Source organism: Dermochelys coriacea, chromosome 3, assembly GCF_009764565.3.
Source record: "Dermochelys coriacea isolate rDerCor1 chromosome 3, rDerCor1.pri.v4, whole genome shotgun sequence".
Lineage (NCBI taxonomy): Eukaryota > Metazoa > Chordata > Testudines > Dermochelyidae > Dermochelys > Dermochelys coriacea.
The window spans coordinates 22,140,363-22,159,692 of record NC_050070.1 but is presented as its reverse complement, the minus strand read 5'-3'; the positions used below and the strand labels follow the sequence as shown (position 1 = coordinate 22,159,692).

At 40.1% G+C, this 19,330-nt stretch overlaps 1 protein-coding gene across 2 annotated transcripts in view; it reads right to left on the bottom strand.

Annotated features, from left to right (window-relative positions):
* Positions 1 to 14,834, bottom strand: part of WDR35 (WD repeat domain 35) — an 82,854-nt gene extending 68,020 nt beyond the window's left edge. Inside the window, exons 1-6 of one of the 2 annotated variants that reach the window (XM_038396836.2) lie at positions 14,528 to 14,834; positions 13,482 to 13,599; positions 6,377 to 6,448; positions 4,747 to 4,839; positions 2,758 to 2,886; positions 1,220 to 1,353 (exon numbers count right to left, since the gene is read on the bottom strand). In XM_038396836.2, coding sequence (XP_038252764.1) covers positions 1,220 to 1,353; positions 2,758 to 2,886; positions 4,747 to 4,839; positions 6,377 to 6,448; positions 13,482 to 13,599; positions 14,528 to 14,551 — 570 coding nt within the window. In that variant the 5' untranslated portion in view covers positions 14,552 to 14,834. The remainder of the gene's footprint in view (positions 1 to 1,219; positions 1,354 to 2,757; positions 2,887 to 4,746; positions 4,840 to 6,376; positions 6,449 to 13,481; positions 13,600 to 14,527) is intronic. The other variant, XM_038396834.2, reaches the window with a different exon arrangement.
* Between the last annotated feature and the right edge of the window lie 4,496 nt (positions 14,835 to 19,330).

Here is a 19,330-nt window from a genome sequence, read left to right as displayed (position 1 = left end):
AAAAAGCTACATTGATTTTGAAAATGGTTTAGCGCATACTCCACATTCTGCTCCATAAACAAGATAGGAGGCCTTGTTTGAGTAACAGATGCTAAACAATGCTAAACCAGAATCATGTTTGAGACTAGATCCCAGCTGGATTTGAACACAGTTCTCCAAAATAGTTATCAGAGAGTTTTAAAACTTCATAGTGAGGACACAAAGAATGTTAACCACTTTTAAACTCTCAAAAATGGTAATAGGGCTAGAGACTGATAAAGGGGTAGTAGATATTTACCAATCCCTTCTTTCAAAGCTACTGCTTTTTCATCTATTTGCATCTGACCTCTTGTAGTTATCAATTCTTTTTTTAAAAGAAAATTGAAATAAAAGGAATATATATTTTGTCTACAGAAGAATTATTTTAAGTTTTTTGGAACTTTTTTTAAAATGACCTCTTCTCTTAATTGATACACCCACTTAATTATGGCAATAGGCTATCCATCAGGATGGACAATTAGAGGATTTTTCTGTACTTTGTTGTTGCCTAAAATGTAATGGTACACATTCCAAGCGTACCAAAAAATGAAGTCTATGTTTTTGTAAAGTTGGCGCTTTACTACTGTTAAGTATTTTCAAACAGTTATTCCTGTACTCCACATAACTGGAAGATCAAACTAAACAATGGCAAGTAAAATACACACTGACAGAAACATAAACCAATAGTATACATACTTATTTTCCTTCAAGGACTTGCTGATGAGATGTAATTCTTTTAAGAGCTCTAATTTAATATACTAAAATTCTGTCTCACTGCTAGACAGCATGGTGGAAAAATGAAGGCCTGTTTGATGCCTAAGATATGTTAGTATTAGTACTAATGATGCATTAGCTTCATTTCATTTACCTAGCATGTACATAAATGTTTTCAAATTTCTCTTTTAAATATGGATTGCAAGGCAAAGAATGTTTTAATTGATGTTATGTTCATGTAGCTGCTCAGAATGATGATGTATTTAAATGTTATCAGAAAACCTGCATAAAAACCTGCATAAAATTAGAATAAGAAGTCTTCATGTAGGACCTTGCGTAATTCTGAAGATTCAAAACCATTAAATTTAATAAAATATTATAGCTACTACTTGTAAAGTATGTCTGTTTTAACTTGTGATCTACAGTTTTACACTAGAAAATTAGATAGTTGGCACATATACTGTACAGTACATAACTCTGAACTTACAATAAAATTCCCTTGGTTGTCATAAATATGAATTTCTCCATTTGCCATTCCAAAGAGTAGAATTTTGCTATCTGAGGACCATGCTACATGGCACAGTTGTGAACCTTTCAAATCTTTCCCCCAAATACGATTACCTATAAAAGAAAATTATTAAACTTAAGAAACATACCAGAGAATTGGAAAGATGATGCAAGTTACTCAGACACAAAAAAACTACATAAACAGATAAAAAAATTCAAAGTTACAGTTTCCACAGTAACTAATCCAGTGATGTATATGTTGAGGCAGAAAGTTTTGTAATCAGTTACTGTGGGAAACATAACCTTGTATTTCTCAAGTTTTGCAAAAGTAAAATCTCAGACATAATGACACACCAAACAGAGAGTTGGCTGTGTTTTTTTTTTTTTAAATAAAGAAAAAGAAACAGTGAGCAATATGCATGTCATGACTTTAATTTCAATTACATGGGATTGTGCATTCACATAACCTACTTTTTGTTTATTTCAGTATATGAATATCCAAATATGATACACGCATACGGAAAACTACTCACAGTACAGTTTAAAGTAGTAAGGAAAATGAAGAGTTTGGCATGTGCTATTTTCACACTTTATCAATTCTTTACTTCTCAACCAGTTTTTCCAGAACTTAGCAAAACATTCATTTCTCAGTTACTATAACTGTGCAAAATGTGAACTTTTCAAATTAAACATTCAGTTTATCCTTACACAAAAAAATGGTGTGTAAAAAGTATGGAAAAAAACATAATTTTTCCATATTCGGGTAACTTAAGCTGAATGGAATGTTATCAGACTTCAAAAAGAAAAAAAAGTCACCACTGGCTTGAGAACAAGGAACAGACGTTTTTGCATGAACGGTAATCTTTTTCTTGGAAAAAGTTACAAGTGCCTGAAAATAAGTTCTTAGAATAAATATGCTTTAAGAATCACAGCTATATCATCACTCTTGCCATACATGGAAAACCAGACATTCACTCCAATTGGAGTATCTTAATTTGTCTTACACAAGTTTTCTAAACAGAATTACTGAGAGTGAAAGCTACCCAAATCTCCAGAACACCACATTAGTTAACAAAATAGATAATCCAGCCTGTGATAAACCCACGATGACAGCCTCCATAACCTACTTCTTAAATTTTCAAACAATCACCTTAGTGCTTTCATCTATGCTGCCCCTTAGCTTGGGAGGAGCACCACATAGACATGTGCAAAACTAATGCATTATCCTTCTTCAAATCCCTCCTTTAAAGCCTCCTTTGCTCTGACGACCACAAAAAACTTGGAAACAGTTAGGCAGCTGGTGTGCTGAGACTATCAAGATGACCAATATTGTCTCATCTGTCTGTAACCATCTGTTGTCGCTTGTCTTATACTTAGCTTATAAGCTCATTGGGGCAGGGTCCCTATTTTTTGTTCTCTGGTTGTACAGCATGTAGCACATTAGGGTCCTGCTTCACAATTAAGAATCATAGGTGCTATGGTAATACAAATAATAAATAATAATAGTAATAACTTTACCATCCACTGAACCAACAATCACAGCCCCATCTTCGTACACAATACAAATCTTTTGTCCATCAGCATTCCAGCTCATACTTCGAACAACAGATTTATTTCTATTGTTGATCATCTCCTCATACCAAGCACCTGTTATCAGAGAATGGATTTCAGTTGTACCTTTCACTTTTCAATCCTTTAAGTGAACTGTGGTTATTAGAAGTAACCCAAGATTTACTCAGATGTGGCTAATCATTAAATGTCACATTATAAAAAACTGCAAATAGCATGATAATGACATTCACAAATGATAGTAACTTTGAGAAGTGTTACAAACAAAAAAGAAGAACAAATGAATACAAAGGAATAGAGAGAGGTTATAAATATAATCAGGAAATAAAATTAGATTCTGTTTATCTGAAATACAGATATTCAGCAAAAGGGAGAAACTTGTGAAACAGTAATGAAGAACAAGACCTGAGGTGAGACTTGACAGAAAATTAGGTACAACTTTGCTATGCGATATGGCAACAAAAAAAGACCAGTGTAGCATTGGGCTGCATACACAGAGGTGATGTAAAACAGAAAAGAGAGGCTATGGTTCCCTTTCCGTAAAACACTGGTGAGGCAGCTCTTGGAAACTATATAGGCACATATAAGCCACCAATCACTGCACCGTCCTCTGTGTTGAGGCGTAAACAGCTCAGTTCCAAAAAGATACTGACACATAGAATGAAGTTCAGAGAATAGGAGTTGGAGGGCTTGACTTGTTAAGATATACAGGTCAGCCAAATGACAACAACAGGAAGTGTAAAGGCATCATTACAAAACAACAAATATTAGAAAGTGCAGACACCAAGGACGGAGAATTAGTAAGGGCGGTCCAAAGAAGTAAAGTGATCAAGTTAAGAAGAGAGAAAATGTAGGATGTCTTTTTAAAATAACTGTGATAACTAAAAATTTACCTAGAGTCAGAGCTATTAGATCATGGAATAGGTTTTCCAAGGGAAGGAGTGAAAACTCTACTGCTTAAGACATTTAATAGACAATAATAGATAAACAACACACTATAGGAAACAATTTTCTTTGATAGGGTAATGAACTAGATGACCTAATGAGTATTTTCTGGCACTGATGTACATGATTCTGCTATAACAGTAAAATTAATTCTAGGCAAAGTAAGCCACCTGATTTGATGCATCCAAGATGGAGAACTGAAATGTCTTTCTATTTCTCAAAGTAATTTGACAAAGGACTCTGTTCTTTAACAAAGATTTTTTTCTCTCTTTCTCTCCCACTATATATGTGTTCATTGGTTTGTTTTGATACGGTTGCTTGTGATAATTGGTGGACTTCTACAATTGATGTATTTTTAAATTGTGCTGATGCATATGTTTTTAACAGCTCAAATATTAAAACACAGAAGATGAATACTATAAATTATACACTACTTAGTTATGACAATGCAATAAATTCATGGAATAATTCTAGATTCTGTAGAAAAATTTATTCTATAATCTCTTGGTCTAGGCAAGGTCTCTAAGGCCTAACACCTCCACTAGAGTGTATCTTTTCTGCATTTACTGTTATTGCACAAAGACTTATTCAATATTAATATCTAAGACTAAACCTAAACCATTCTATTGTATATTCTTTGTATAGTTCAACAAGTTTTCTGCAAATATGAAAATGTCTGTTTGGCTATTGAGAAAAGTGAATAATAAGGTTTCAATTTCTTGCTGTTGAACAAAAGAATATGCTTGAAAACTGAGATCTTTTCTTAAGACAGTTCTGGAAAGATGACTTCACTCTTTATGCGGGATTACACTATGGAAAATGTGTACAATTAAGCCTGGTTATTAAATGCTTGCAAACTAAGAACCTGAAACATACCTTACACCTACTTTGAGCTCTGTAACCTGCAATTAAAGTCTACAGACACACATTATTCAATCTCAGAATCACCCACTATGGTATATTACCCAATCTCAGACTTGTCCCAGACAATACCTTTATATAACATCCACACAATGATGAGCCCATTTTGATCACTGGTAGTTAGTTTTTGGTACTGTTCATTCCAGGTCACCACTTGCACAGAACCTGAAAAATTACATAAAATTCACTTTTTATACTAATCAGGAAATGGTCTAAGATAATAAAGATTATTACATCCTTTTTAAATTTTCAATCACACTTTTATGAAATCTCCTGGCTCTGCTGATTTTGATTCTGCTTTGTCAGCCACTCTTTTTTGTGACTGGCAATAAACGCTCTCCTTTCCACAGACCTCTACTGCATTGTCCCCACCTCTTCATCTATTTTACACCCTTCAGTAACAGTCTCTCCAAATGCAACCTTAGATATTACTTCTATGAGAATAAAGCCCAAATCTGTATTCATTCCTGTCCTCTTTGTTTCTGCCTGCCTTACCCTCATCAACTTCTGGATCATAATAGCTTTCTTCAGGTCAACGGATCTAATAATTGGCATTCTACTAGGGGGAGATTTTCAAAGGTATAAGTGGCAGTTAAGGGCCTAATTGCCATTTGTGCCTTTGAAAATCTCCCTCCTTATTACAAAAGGACATCCTGCACACCACTACTCCATCTTAGACACAAATCTCACAATTGCTCCTACTCTCAGAAATACAGGTGCTTGATTGACCTCAAAATTTTATTTACTTCCCAAATTTCCTAGGTCTATGAAGCAGACTATTATATTGAATACATATTAGAAATTAACGAGGCCACTTCTCAGTCAAAAATCTGTCATGCCTTCATTTCCTCTTACCTTGACTAACAAAATTCCCTAACTTGCAAATTTCGAATTTAACAAATACTGGCTGCTTATCTCCTCACCTAGACCCAAGTCACGCTCATCCTCAGAAATATCTGCTGATATCTAATATTCTGGGACCAAGATGGCTACAACACTGCATATCAACTTCCTGTCTGTTTCAGAATCAAAGATATCATCTTTCTAATCTTCCACAGCATACTGGAATTTCCACCTATCTTTCTCAAAATTGATCTCTTCCATCACATTCAAATATGGCCCTTAAATACCAAACATCCAACAGGCTTCACTTCCAAATATTCACAATGAGCAAAAGTCTATTCTCCAATGTTATCTTAATAAGAGAGAGAGAGGCTGTTTTAGGTTAAGTGTACCTAGCAGACCCCATGACTCTTCAAATTCCACCTTCCATAGCCCATGACCCTTTCTAATGGAACAGTTCAAAGAGTACTCTCTTGTGCTTCCAATTTCCTTATGATCATTCTCTTGGCACTGAAATTTTGCCATTCCACCCTTCTTCACCCCTGCCCTACAGCAACTACAAACCCTATTTGTACAATGTACATATATATAAAAATTGAAAACTGCCATGCCAGGTGATAGGAGCCCATTTAAATACTTATTTCCTTGGATTAATTAATAATAGTAGATGGCCAAGCCATTACATGACTGATATTTATATTGGTAATCTCTATTCCAGTCTTATAATAGGAAAAGACACAACAATAAAATTATTTTATCAATCTTATAACAGAATATTAACAGCTTGTATTTTTACTCCAACCTTTAGATTTTTTAGTATTAAACAGAAGATGACAGAGTAGCATAATGTAACTCTTACCACTGTGACCTTCAAGGGTCTGATTCATTGAAAGATTGCTAGGAGCAGCAAGTCCCTTTAATTTAGCTTCATCTAAACAAAAATAAAATAATATTATAAAAACTGTTTGTAATAAATGAAATACATCAACTTGTACATTTGGAATCAGATCTTGCAATCCTAACTCATGTGGTCAATCCCATTGACTTCAATAAAACTACTCTCAGAAGAAAGTATTGCAAGATGTGGACCATTCTCTATCTACATCTCAGTTTGTTAGCTGCATCTGCACTCGCCCCAACTGCTCCCCAAGCTCAGACTCTCATCAGTTCCAGAGGTTTGAAGAGAAACTAAAGCCAACTCCCTTTGTTTATTTTCCATTTGAAAAAGCACAAGAACTTGAAAAAGCCTTATTATTTCCCTTTCCTAAAATTTACTTATCTTAACTTGTAAAATGCACTTAGCCTGCTCTCTAGGCTCCACTATATAACAGAAGAATGATTAACAATAATCAGAGCAACATAAATTGCATACATGACTTACAAATATATATGCATAACCTTTACTCCTCAAGCAACAGTTCATATTTAAATAGCAACATGCTGGCCAGCAGTCAATATTCATTCAGTTTAAAAAGAGTGAGCTACCTGGATTGAGTTCATATCTGAGAGAAATCAACCTAACAGTTTGAGAATTCATTTCAAAATAAATGTCATATTATTAATTATTTGTTAAGCACCAACCATGTGCTCAGAACTGCACTGGTACGTAACATAAATAGACATAGGGTAGGATTTTTAAAAGTAAATCGTAAATGGATTAGGAGCAAAAACTCATTGACAAGGGTTGGGAATTGGCACTTAACAAATACATAAAAATTTGACTAACATATTTATTTTAAAATGAACTCTCAAACTGTTTAACAGATTTCTCTGACATTACTTAGGCCTGGACAGTAGTGCTGGAACAAATTTTTATAGTGGGGCTGCTGAGAGCCATTGAACCAAATTGTAAATGCTGTATATAATGGAAACTACCTCAAGTCAGGGGGTGTGGTAGCAGCCCCATCACCCTTAGTTCCAACATAGATGGGCCTGGATCCACAAAGAGGCTTAGACATTGCAAGGCTGAGTGTCCCAATGCCTAACTTTTAGAGACCTAGAAAAAAATCACTGGAACAACAATGGGATCCACAAAGCCTGAGTTAGGTGCCTAGACTCCCTATACAATGAATGGATAGAGACAGGTGCCTTAGAATACAATCCACAAAATCCAGCACACTGGGGAGGGAGGGGCACCTAAGTTAGTCAATCAATCAATCAGTCATCATCATGTTCCCATTATGCCTCTGGCATTTAGGCCAGCAACGAAGCTCATCCACTCCTGTCTGTTTTTGGCAAGTCTGTCAGTGGTTCCCCAGCTGTGCCCCAGGTTTTGCAGCTCGGCTTCCACAGCTCTTTACCATGTTGTTTTCAGATGGCCTCGTTTTCGCTTGCCTTCAGGTGTCCATCTTATTGCTACTCTGGTGATGGAATCAGTTTCCATCCAAAGCACATGACTGATCCATCTCCATCACCTCCTGACAATGATGGTGCTCATATCCTCTTGGCTGCACTGTATCAATAAATCTTGGTTTGACATTGTTCTGGGCTAAAAGATATGGAGAATTTTTCTGAGGCAGGCTGTATGGAATGAAGACAGTTTGGACATGTCTTACTTTCTCATTCCCCAGCATTCTGCACTATAAAGTAATGTTGAAAGTATGCAGCTCTGATAAATCTTGAATTTGTTTTTGGTGTTGCATTTTGATGATTTCCAGACTGTATTTAAGCTCCTAAAAGTGTTCCTGGCTTTATTGATTTTGTCCTGGCTTGTTCCGCCATCCTGACGAATGGTGCTGCCCAAGTATGTGAATGTTTCTACATTGGTGGGAATATAATCCTCTATCCGTAATGGTGATGGTGAGACAATATTAAAGATCATGATATATGTCTTATTGCAGTTGATTTTCAGTCCAATTTGCTGGCTGAATGCATTGAGTCGAGTTGTTTTTTCTTGTATATGGTGTTGGGTATGTGATAGAAGAGCAAGATCATCTGCAAAATCCAGGTCTTCAAGGGATGAGAAGGGTGTCCATTTAATGCCTGTTGGCATGTCTTCTGCTGTACGCTGAATTACCCAGTCAACGGCAACGTTGAAGAGGATTGCAGACATGATACACCCCTGACGTACTCCTGTTTTGACTTCAAAACTGAGCTCCCTGTGATCAACACTGCATGTAAAGTTCAAATAAAAGCTTTTAAAAATGTTGATTATATGGAGAGGGATTCCATATGCTCGTAGAATGTGCCATAGGCTGATCCTGTGAATGCTATCAAAAGCCTTCTCAAAGTCTATGAAGTTTATGTAGAGTTGCCGTTGCCCTTCTAAGCACTGTTCTATTATGTTTCATAGCCTTTTCAAAATATGGCTTGCTGTTTTCTGAGAACGTTATCAACTGCCTCTGATATATGCTGGACTATGATTTTACACAATACTTTGCTTGGCACAGATAAAAGTGTGATACCACGCCAGTTATTATAATCACTGAGAATTCCTTTCTTTGGTATCCTCACTATAACGCCATTGGTCCACTCATCTGTCACTTTTTCCCTTTCCCAGACTGATGTAAATAGAGGGGCCAGGTTAGATGCTGCTAACTCAGGAATTACATTGAACAATTCTGCATTAAAGTTATCCTTGCCAGGAGTTTTCCATTTTTTAAGGATTTGATGACTTGAATGATCTCTTCCTTAGTTGGAGTGTCTCTGTTCATATCAAGATCTTCTTCTGCCTCCAGGATGTTTGCTTCCTCTTTAAGTGGCTCCCTGTTCAGCAATTCTTTGAAATACGCTATCCAGTGCATTTCTTGTTCTGTTTCTGTTGTTAGTAGGTGGCCTTATTTGTCCCTGCTGAGAGTGTTTGTTGGTGTCAGCTGTTTACCACTAATAAGCCACATCATTTTGTAGCTGGTTCCTTGTTCCCATGAGTAGCTGCATCCTCTGCTTGTGTTGCCAGATTACCCATATAATGTCATTTGTTCACTCTCACAAGGCATTTGACCTCCCGGTGTGCCTTGCTATACTGCTCGTGGTATTTGTCCTTTAACTTCTGGGTTTTTGTGTCTAAAACTTTTTTCTTCAGGGCTCGTCTGGTTTCTATTGCGTTCCAAGTGCTGGATGTAATCCAATCCTTTCTTCTCATTTGCCTGTAATCTAGACAGGCTTCACTACTCTGTTTATAAATTGCTGTTACCATGTCCTTCTTCTTGTTGATATCCTCATCTGCATTCCCCTCCTCTTCATCAAGGTCTGCAAGTGCCTGAAACCTGTTCTTTAACTGCAGAATGAAGGCTTTCTGTATTTCAGGGGACTTTAACTTGTCAATGTCACGTCTATGTCCCTTGTTTGGTGGGCCCACACTTCTCAATTTTAGCTTGATGGAGGCTGTCACAAGGTGGTGGTCGCTGCCAACATCTGCACTTCTTCTCACTTTCACATCGGTCAGTGAGCATCGCCATTTGCCATTGATCATCATATAGTCAATCTGGTTCTTATCTCTGCCATTTGGAGAACACGATATCAGCTTGCGAATTTCACAATGTTGAAATAGGGTTCCGCCAATGACTAGGTCATTCATATTGCAGAAATCAACAAGCTCTCTCCATTTTTATTCAAGGTGCCACACCCACGTCTTCCCATTGCTCTATCGTTGTTTGTGTTGTCCTTACCGACCTTGGCATTCAGGTCTCCCATGATGATAGTTAGGTTGTGGCGTGGTACACTCTCTAACTCCTCCTGCAAAGTAAGGGAGAATTTGTCCTTTACGTCTTCATCACTGTCATTTGTTGCAGCGTAGCACTGAATCAGGGGGATATTATTGTGTTTCCCTTTCAGTCTGGCTCTCATTAGTCTGCTGCTAATGGACTTCCATTCAGGCAGGGAATGCCCCACTCTCTTCAAAAGGATGTTATTCATCATCCCGTCCAGAATACAGCAAAACTTCTCCCGAGGCTATTAATCTTTCTGATTCCATCCACCTGCTTTCGCAGACACCCAGGATGTGTAAGCTGTAGCATCTCATCTCTGCTGTGACCTGAGCTAGCTTCCCTGTTTCGTACATTGTTCGTACATTCCAAAAACCAAGTTTGTTTTTTGTCTTGGTGTTGAGCACTTCAACCTTCATACGAGTGGCTTCCTTTCAGCTTTCACCACTGGCAGTCATACGGGTCATTGACTCCTGAAGACCATCACACACAGTAATGGCTGATTTATCCATCGCTATTTCCATAACATATTTTGTTTTTTATGGGACAGGGTTGTTAGCCCTGTGCCTAACCCCCAAGCTGGAGAACCAGGGTGTCTGTTTTGTTTGGCCCCTTCCCCACAGACCAATCTGGCATGGTTGAACCTACCAGGAGCAAAAATCCCCCACAGCCACAGACTCTGGGGATGGTTGGAGCATGTAAGCTGTCGCGCCTTACAAGACACGGACACCAGAGGACAGAATTGGGTCAATGTGAGATGCCAATGAGACGGGTGAGTTCCAAGTCCCATCCCTCTTTTGGATGTTGGTGCCTCAATCAGAGCTGAAGGTGGCACCTATCTCCTCTTGTGATTCGTGACTGGGAAACCCTCTCCTAGAATCAGATAGTTCAGGTACCTAAGTCACTTCGTGCAAGACAGAGCTAGGCAGGTATTAAAATCCACACAAAACAGCTGGGGGCAGGGGTGAGAGGAGAGCCTCCTTTACAACTGTTAGCCCTAACCACTGGACTATATACAGTGGCTGTCACCCTCTCTGGCATAATTAATATTTAATTATTCAATTATTTATTTAAAGTGGAACAACTTCAACTGGAGAGAAACCTCCAAAAGAATATCCCATAGTCCAGTGGCTAGGGCACTCTTCTGAGAGGTGGGAGATCCTTGTTCAAATTTCTTCTCATCAGAGAGGTGAATTGAACTGGAGATGTCCTATATCTTAGTGAAATACAGTAACCACTGGGCTAAAGGTTATAAGGGAAGGACTCCTTCTCCCTACTGGCTGCTTCGCAGAGCTAGGGAGCCTCTGAGTATACTTACTGGGTCAGGCCCGACAGGCAAGATAGGCACTCCTCCATCTATCTTCCCCCAGTTAGTAGATCGTACTGGGGCCTAGGTGGGACATAGGAGGCAGACACCAAGAGTGAGGGTGCAGTGCCCATGCTCAGAGACTGAAACTTGGGGCTTGTCTTCACTACTGGGGTAAGTCAACCTAAGTTACGCTACTCCAGCTACATGAATAACGCAGCTGGAGTCAACGTAGCTTAGGTCGACTTATCCCAGTGTCTTCACTGCACTTTATCAACAGGAGGCACTCTCCGCTTGACTTCCCTTACTCTTCTCGGAGAGGTGGAGTACCGGGGTCCACCGGAGAGAGCTCTGCCATTGATTTAGCAGGTCTTCACTAGACCCACTAAATTGACCTCTGCTGCATCAATTGCAGAAGTGTTGATCTACCTGCAGTGAAGACCATCCCTTAGGTGCCTAGGGAACTTTTACAAGAGATATTTTTAGGTGTCAAGTGAGGTTATCCCTACAAGGTTAGGCGGTAGCCGAGTGGAGGTTTGGTGGATCACAGTGATGCCTAAAAATGGGCCTTAGGCACCTAATTACCTTTGTGGATCTGGGACTTAAGCATTTTTGAAAATTCTACCCACAGTCTCTGTTCCAAGGAATTTAGATCTAGATGACAGATACTGATCAGACAAAAATGCACCGAGATAGGCATATGATTGAAATAAATTAGATTGCATTTTTTAAAGTATGATTTTAAGCGACAATGACATTAACCAATATGACTGTAAAAACGGCATCCTTTTACTCTATAAATCTGATGTGTGTGTGTGTGTGTGTGTTTTCAGAGTCTTTATAGAAACCTACAATTAGAGCTGTCAATTAATCGCAGTTAACTCACTATTAACTCAAAAAAATTAATCACGATTAATTGTAGTTTTAATTGAACTGTTAAATAATAATAGAAAACCAACTGAAATGTATTAAATATTTGTGGATGATTGCCTATATTTTCAAATATATTGATTTCTATTACAACACAAAATATAAAGTGTACAGTGCTCACTTTATATTTTTATTACAAATATTTGCACCATAAAAATGATACACAAAGGAAACAGTATCTCAATTCACTTCATACAAGTACTGCAGTGCAATCTCTTTATCATGAAACTGCAACTTACAAATATAGATTTTTTTTTGTTACATAACTGCACTCAAAAACAAAACAATGTAAAAATTTAGAGCCAACAAGTCCACTCAGTTCTACTTTTTTTTTTCAGCCAATTGCTAAGACAAACAATCTGTTTACTTTTATGGGAGATAATGCTGCCCACTTCTTATTTACAATCGCACCTGAAAGTGAGAACAGGCGTTCGCATAGCACTTTTGTAGCTGTCGTTGCAAGGTATTTATGTGCCAGATATGCTAAACATTCATATATCCCTTCATGCTTCGACCACCATTCTTTTGTTTCCTTTTTACAATGCAAATATTTTTAATAAAAAATAAATACAAAGTGAGCACTGTATACTTTAAGAACATATGAATGGACACACTGGGTCAGACCAAAGGTCCATCTAGCCCAGTATCCTGTCTTCTGACAGTGGCCAATGCCAGGTGCCCCAGAGGGAATTAACAGAACAGGTAATTATCAAGTGATCCATCCCCTGTTGCCTATTCCCAGCTTCTAGCAAACAGAGGCTAGGGAGACCATCCCTGCCCATCCTGGCTAATAGCCATTGATGGACCTATCCTCCATGCATTTATCTAGCTCTTTTTTGAACCCTGTTATATTCTTGGCTTTGTGTTCTGTGTTGTAATTGAAATCAATATATTTGAAAATGTAGAAAACATCCAAAAATATTTAAATAATTGGTATTCTATTACTAACAGTGGAATTAATCACAATTAATTTTTAATCGTTTGACAGCCCTACCCACAATATCATATTCAAAGTCACTTTCAAAGAAGAGTACCACTTTAAGTGCTCAGAGACCCGGTGGATTTTGCTCCAAAATTTCATTTACCTGTCTGTGTTTCTAATTTTAAAACTTTCAACAATCCATCTTCTCCACCACATGCTATGAAACCTTGGTCCTTGTTCCAAGATATACATCTTAGCCGAACGTTACCAGGAATTGCAATCTGTAAGAAAAATATTTTTCATTTGAATTGATTAATAACTACGTCTTATTTTGAAAATATCCCAACCACAAACACTAAGCAAATACACTTGGGTTACTGTGCATCATAATATAAATTGCTCCAGCAACTTATCAGAATCGTAAGCGCATGACTACAATTAAAAGTTGATAGAATACAGCAATGGCCATTCACGTGAAATTATATAAAGATAAACAAACCACGGGAATCAAATATAGAGAAGGGGAATAATCAATAAAAATAGGACATTTCTTAAAAACATCCAACGTAGGGGTCCACTTATTTATCTTTCACACCAACTGCTCTAATTGTGAGGGAAGCACTGGGGGAAGAAATGGATAAGGACACTGGGGATTTGCTCACGTTGGACTTACGGGGATCTCTCTAGGGTGCCGAAGGAAGGCAATCTAGGGGCTCCACATCTCTTCAGTGCTCAGCGCCACGCACTAGCTCTAACAGATCGCAGGCTTGATGCAGAAATTACTGGTCTGTGCCTCATGACAGCCTGGAAGCCAGACGAGGCCAGTCCCTGGCCCTTCTGCCCTTACGATCGGTCCGAGTCTGCCCAGCAGCCTGGCGCCGCTGCTCGACAGGGCTCAGCTGTGAGGGCGGGCGGGGGGCTGCCGGGACGGGGCTCCGCACCCCGGGCAGGCGGGCGGGTCAGGCGCTTTAGCCGCGCTCTGCAGCTGGGGGCCCGGAGGGAAGAGACCGGACCCAGGGCAGCGCTAGAGCGAGTCAGATGCCAGCTCTCCCGGGCCCTTGCGGCTTTTGGGAGGGGGCGGCGGCGCTGGGGAGCCGCTCAGAGCGGAGGAGGCTCCCGCTAGGCCTGTGACTCCGGCCGCAGGACGGGCTCGGTGCTGCCGACGCGGGGCTCGGCCCCCCGGCTGGGACAGGCCGCCGGGACACTCACCTTTTTGCTCAGGTAGATGAACATCCTGCGGAGACCAGGGGCGGGGAAACGGGGGGCAGCGGGAGGCCTGGGGGTGCCTGAAAGGGGAGCGTGTTACCGCTGCCGCCCTAGCAACCCGGCTTCCCTGGCAACCGCCGCCGGAGCCCGCCCCCGGAAGTAAACACGTTCACTTCCGGGGCGGAGGCACGTTCTGTCCCTCCCGGCCCGCCTGACCCCGCTCCCCGCCGGCGCGGAGAGCGGGGACGGGGCTCGGGCAGCCCCCCGTCGCGTCCCGGTTTGAGGCCGGGGCCGCCCAGAGCAGCCGGTGGGGGACGCTCCCTTGGGCGCTGCTGGCCCTGATCGCGGCTCCTTCCCGCCGGTCCCCGAGGGCGGTGGGATGCGGGGGGCGCCTCCCTCCCCCGGTCTGTGCTGAGCTTCCTCCGACTCAGGCCCCTGCTGCTCACACACCCATCCGCGTGGCTGGGGTCAGCAGGTCCTAGGACCCCGCTGAGGGGGGTGGGTCCGAGTCTGGACTGGGCCCAAGCCCTGCCGCGTTGCAGTGTGGACGCAGGTCGAGCCGCAGATCGGAGTCAGAAGCGCTGGGTAGTGCGGCGTGGGCGCGGGCGCACGGCTGGGAGAGCGGGATCTGGCCACTCGGAACCTGGGTTCACCATCCAGTGTGGCGCCTCTAGCACAGCCTTGGATACGCTCGTCCAAGAGCCTGCGTCCCACACACCCATATGCTTAATGTGCAGCGTAGACAAACCTTAGGGAGGCCCACGTGGCTCTACGCGATCACCCCTCTGTTGTTCACATCAAGGCGATTGGAAGACAGCAGTGGCAGTATTGTAGCCAACGAGGTTAATCCGAGGCGCGATTATTGCTAATTGAAACTTTTTCCCAACTCTCATATGCTGCTAACACTGCACTCTCCATCTCATCCTCTCCCTGGCCTTGATCCCTGGGCACCAGCCACTTGAGAGCCCTGTATGACAACCAGCTGCCTCAGAAACCAGGCATGTAAACCTGAGGCAATATGGATTGGGAGGACCCGTTTTTGAGGTTCTCGTGAAGCACGCCCCTGAGTCATGCTGTGTCCTCTCACCAGTTGAGGATAGTAGGATTCTCTGGGTCATGCCTCCTCACCAACCTTCCCTGACCACATGCTATATTTCCCATGGATGCTGGTGTTGTATAGGCCTAGGTTAACATTTTTGCACCCACCTGAGACTTAGGGCCAGGTTCCTAAATATCTTTACAAATCCAACCTACAGGACAAGATTTTTAAAGGTATTTAAGCATAGATGCCGAAGCACCCACAGAAAAAATTTAATGGGTGCTTAGCAGAAGACTGTCTCTCTAATTCTCATCTAGCTTAGATACTTATTATGGTCCCTATTATACAATAGTATCTGACCACCTTTCACTTAAGATTAAATACATTAACCACCCATGTGAGGTAAACAAGTATTATTACACCCATTGTACACAGGGAACAAAGGCACAGACAGTAAGTGATGTGCCTAATGACACACAAGAAGCTTGAGATAGAACAAGGAATTGAACCTGGGGTTCCTGAGTCCTAAGCTAACACCATAACAACTGAAGCATCCTTCTTTTCACGGGTGCAGGTGTATGCTGATTACATCTGCCTGCAATCTGAAAATTTAAAGAGACAGCTATTTTACAAAACCATAGGTGAAACACTGTTTATACAGTGTAAGCTTCAGTGAAATTGCTTGGGTATATAAATAAGCAGAATTTGGCCCCAGTGTTTACACTAAGGCATTTTCAGATTTCAGGCACATTCTTACAAAAAAACACTAACTAAAGTGAAGCTGAATTGTTGAACCGGTCACAAAACTGAAAGACTATACTTAGAGGTTGTTGGGCTTTTGGGTTTTGTTTTGTTTTTTTTTAAAAAGGTCAAAGGAATACAAAAATTAAAAATCAAAAAAATAGAATTATTCATTCCACAGCAAGAGGCACCATCTTTATTCAGAATTAAGGTTAGGAAAGTTCAGTTACATTCTCTAGTTGAACATGCTGAAATGCTCAATATTAAATAAAAGTAAAGTGTTTTCTTATATTGCAAGATCTGTTTTTCTACCACCAAATATATGATGTCCTGAGGTGTTTTTCTCAAATGAAAGCATCTGTATGTTAAAGGAAATATTAACTTTGTTAGTATATACTAACTACATTGCTGTACATAATTTAAATTTATGTGAATACAAGGGCATACTTCTGATCCTATAAATCTACAGTATGCGTAAATGGAGGCTACACAGGGATGTAAGCAAAGTTAATTAGATGCAAGATTGTGCATTGAGTGATAGTCTCACTTCATTGTACACCTGGACCCAGGTCCACAAAAGGTACTTAGACATCTAAACCTCATACTTAAGTGTCCAAGTCCCTATTTTGGCTCCATTGTGATCCACAAAAACTCCTGCCAAACCTGGTAAGCACCTAAATTCACTTAGCGCCTACATTTTCAGGGTAAAAGCTCCCTCCCTTTAGTTTCTGCCTCTGGGCACGTGCACTGCTGCCTCCCTATAGACATCTGGACACTTACCTCTTGCCTAAGCCCCAGAGTGATTCACAAACCAGAAGATAAGCATGTGTCTGCTTGAGTCTCATGCAGCACCTGATTTGGTAGGCATGCTCAGAGGCCACCTACTGGCTCCAATTCAGAATCTGACCACAGGAAAAGGAAGTAGCCCTACCTACCTTGTAACTTTCAGCACAGTGGTTAATGCACTTGCATGGGATGTGGGACCCAGGTTCAATTCCCCAGTTTCTGCCAGAGGAAGAGAAAGGATTTGAACAAGGGGAGTAGGGTAAATATGGAATTGGAGTTAACCACATTTAAGCTAAGAAAGTGTGTTGTAAAGAAAAGACCCCAACAAAGAAATCTAAGGTAAAGATTATATGGTGAGAAGGAATGAAGTAGGGAGGCTGTCTGGTTCAAAGACTAAGATAAGGGAAAGTTTCTAAAAAGAAGGTCTCTGACCGATAGGGATGACTGCAGATATTTTTAAGATGGATTCTTTGTCTTCAAAGCTGAGCCAACACGGGGCTTCCCAACCCATGCATCAGTGTTAAAGTCTAGGTGCAATGGAAAAAAAAAAAAAAAAAAAAAAAAAAGTAGAGTTGAGCACCAAGGAGGGGAGGAAAGGCCTTGGGGAAAAAGGAGGTTGTAAATTTTAACTGGATTAAGGCTGAAAAAATAGAAGTGAACAGTCTAAAACTGTTTTTTTAGTTAAAGTTAGTAATTGTCAGAGACATTGCCTGTTTGTTAAAGGGTTCATTGCTAATACCTGGCTGACCATGTTGGAGGTGACCAATATGGGTCTAAGCACCCCTAGGCCTAGCCCTTTAAGTTTCTTGATCAAATGTTTTGTTACCGTTTGGATGCAGTAAATTGATTATTTAGGCATGTTTAGAGCAATTGTGAAAGTACTATTTGGCCTTTGGCTTCAGTAAAGGAAGGTATGGTTAAATTGTTTGGTGGTTTCTCATAATAATTTAAAATACTAAAACTCCAGCAGGGGAATTCCCACCTCTCAGGAGGTTGCCCTAAGCACAGAACTCTGGGGGTATTCTGCTCTGGGTGCTCCCTCAATCTCCTGTTGAAGCTGTTCCAGTATGACCAACTAAGAATGATTGAAGCACAGGCACTGGACCCAAGATCTCCCACCTCCCAGGATGCCCTAACATTGCCTTACAGAGTTACATTCTCTCCCCCTCTGTCTGGTCTAACAACTATTCCACAATGGATAAATACTTATAGTCATTGAGCCATATCAGACCTTGAACAGCAGTGTATTGTTGACACTATGGTTAATGTTTCAAATAGCATTAAAATTGACTGTTTTTAGATTTATATTTTGCTACTATAAGAAGTGTGGGGGGAAATCTTTAATTTTAAAAAAAAGATTGTGTTTCTTGAAGACATGCATTTTAAAAGTTTATAGATTTGGGATGATTTTGTGCTAAATACAATTCATATCTTCTTCCACAACTGTGAATCAAAGAATGTCTCACTGACTAATAAAAATGAGCCTGGAAAAAGCCTCTAATGAGTCAGCAACATCAGTTCTTAATATAAATACTGTCTGAAACAGAAGAGAAAAGCTTCCAACATTAGTGTGCTGATCTTAATTTTACTTTTGGATACAGTAACTTTTAATAGTCCCATTTAATGGACAGATGCCCGAGGCATTAAATTCTCTACATCATTGAGCCATTTCATGGTTTTATGATTTGGTACTTTATTTTTTCCTGTATTTACTTTTAAATGGGAATAAAAAAAAGTTACTGGAAGAACTTGCACACACGGTACAGCTTACAGTACATACTGAAATACAGCTGATCTCTTTTTAAATTATCTTTATATAGCATGGTTGCCGTGACCATATCCTAGCACCCCTGCATGGGACACGAGTTTTATTACTAAGACCAAAGCATTCCTGGAGGTCTTTGACAAGTGGTCAATAATACCAAAGCAACTGTTATCAGATGTGCAAATTAAAATGACTAAGCACAATAAAAAAAACAAACTATTGCTTTCAAGTGACACAAACAGTTCTAGACAAGCTCCTGCTTGCAGCTTCTTAGACATCTAGTCTGGTTGATTAAGGGCAACATAAATTAGTAGCTAGAGTTCTATCAAGCTCAATTTACATACTTTCTCAACTGCATTTTTAAAAAAAAAAAAAAAAAAAAAAAAATTCCTTTCTAGAGCAGAGGGATAAAAGGTTTGAATAACTACTACTACTGCATATCTGGAGATCTCAAAGCACTTTACAAACTATCTAC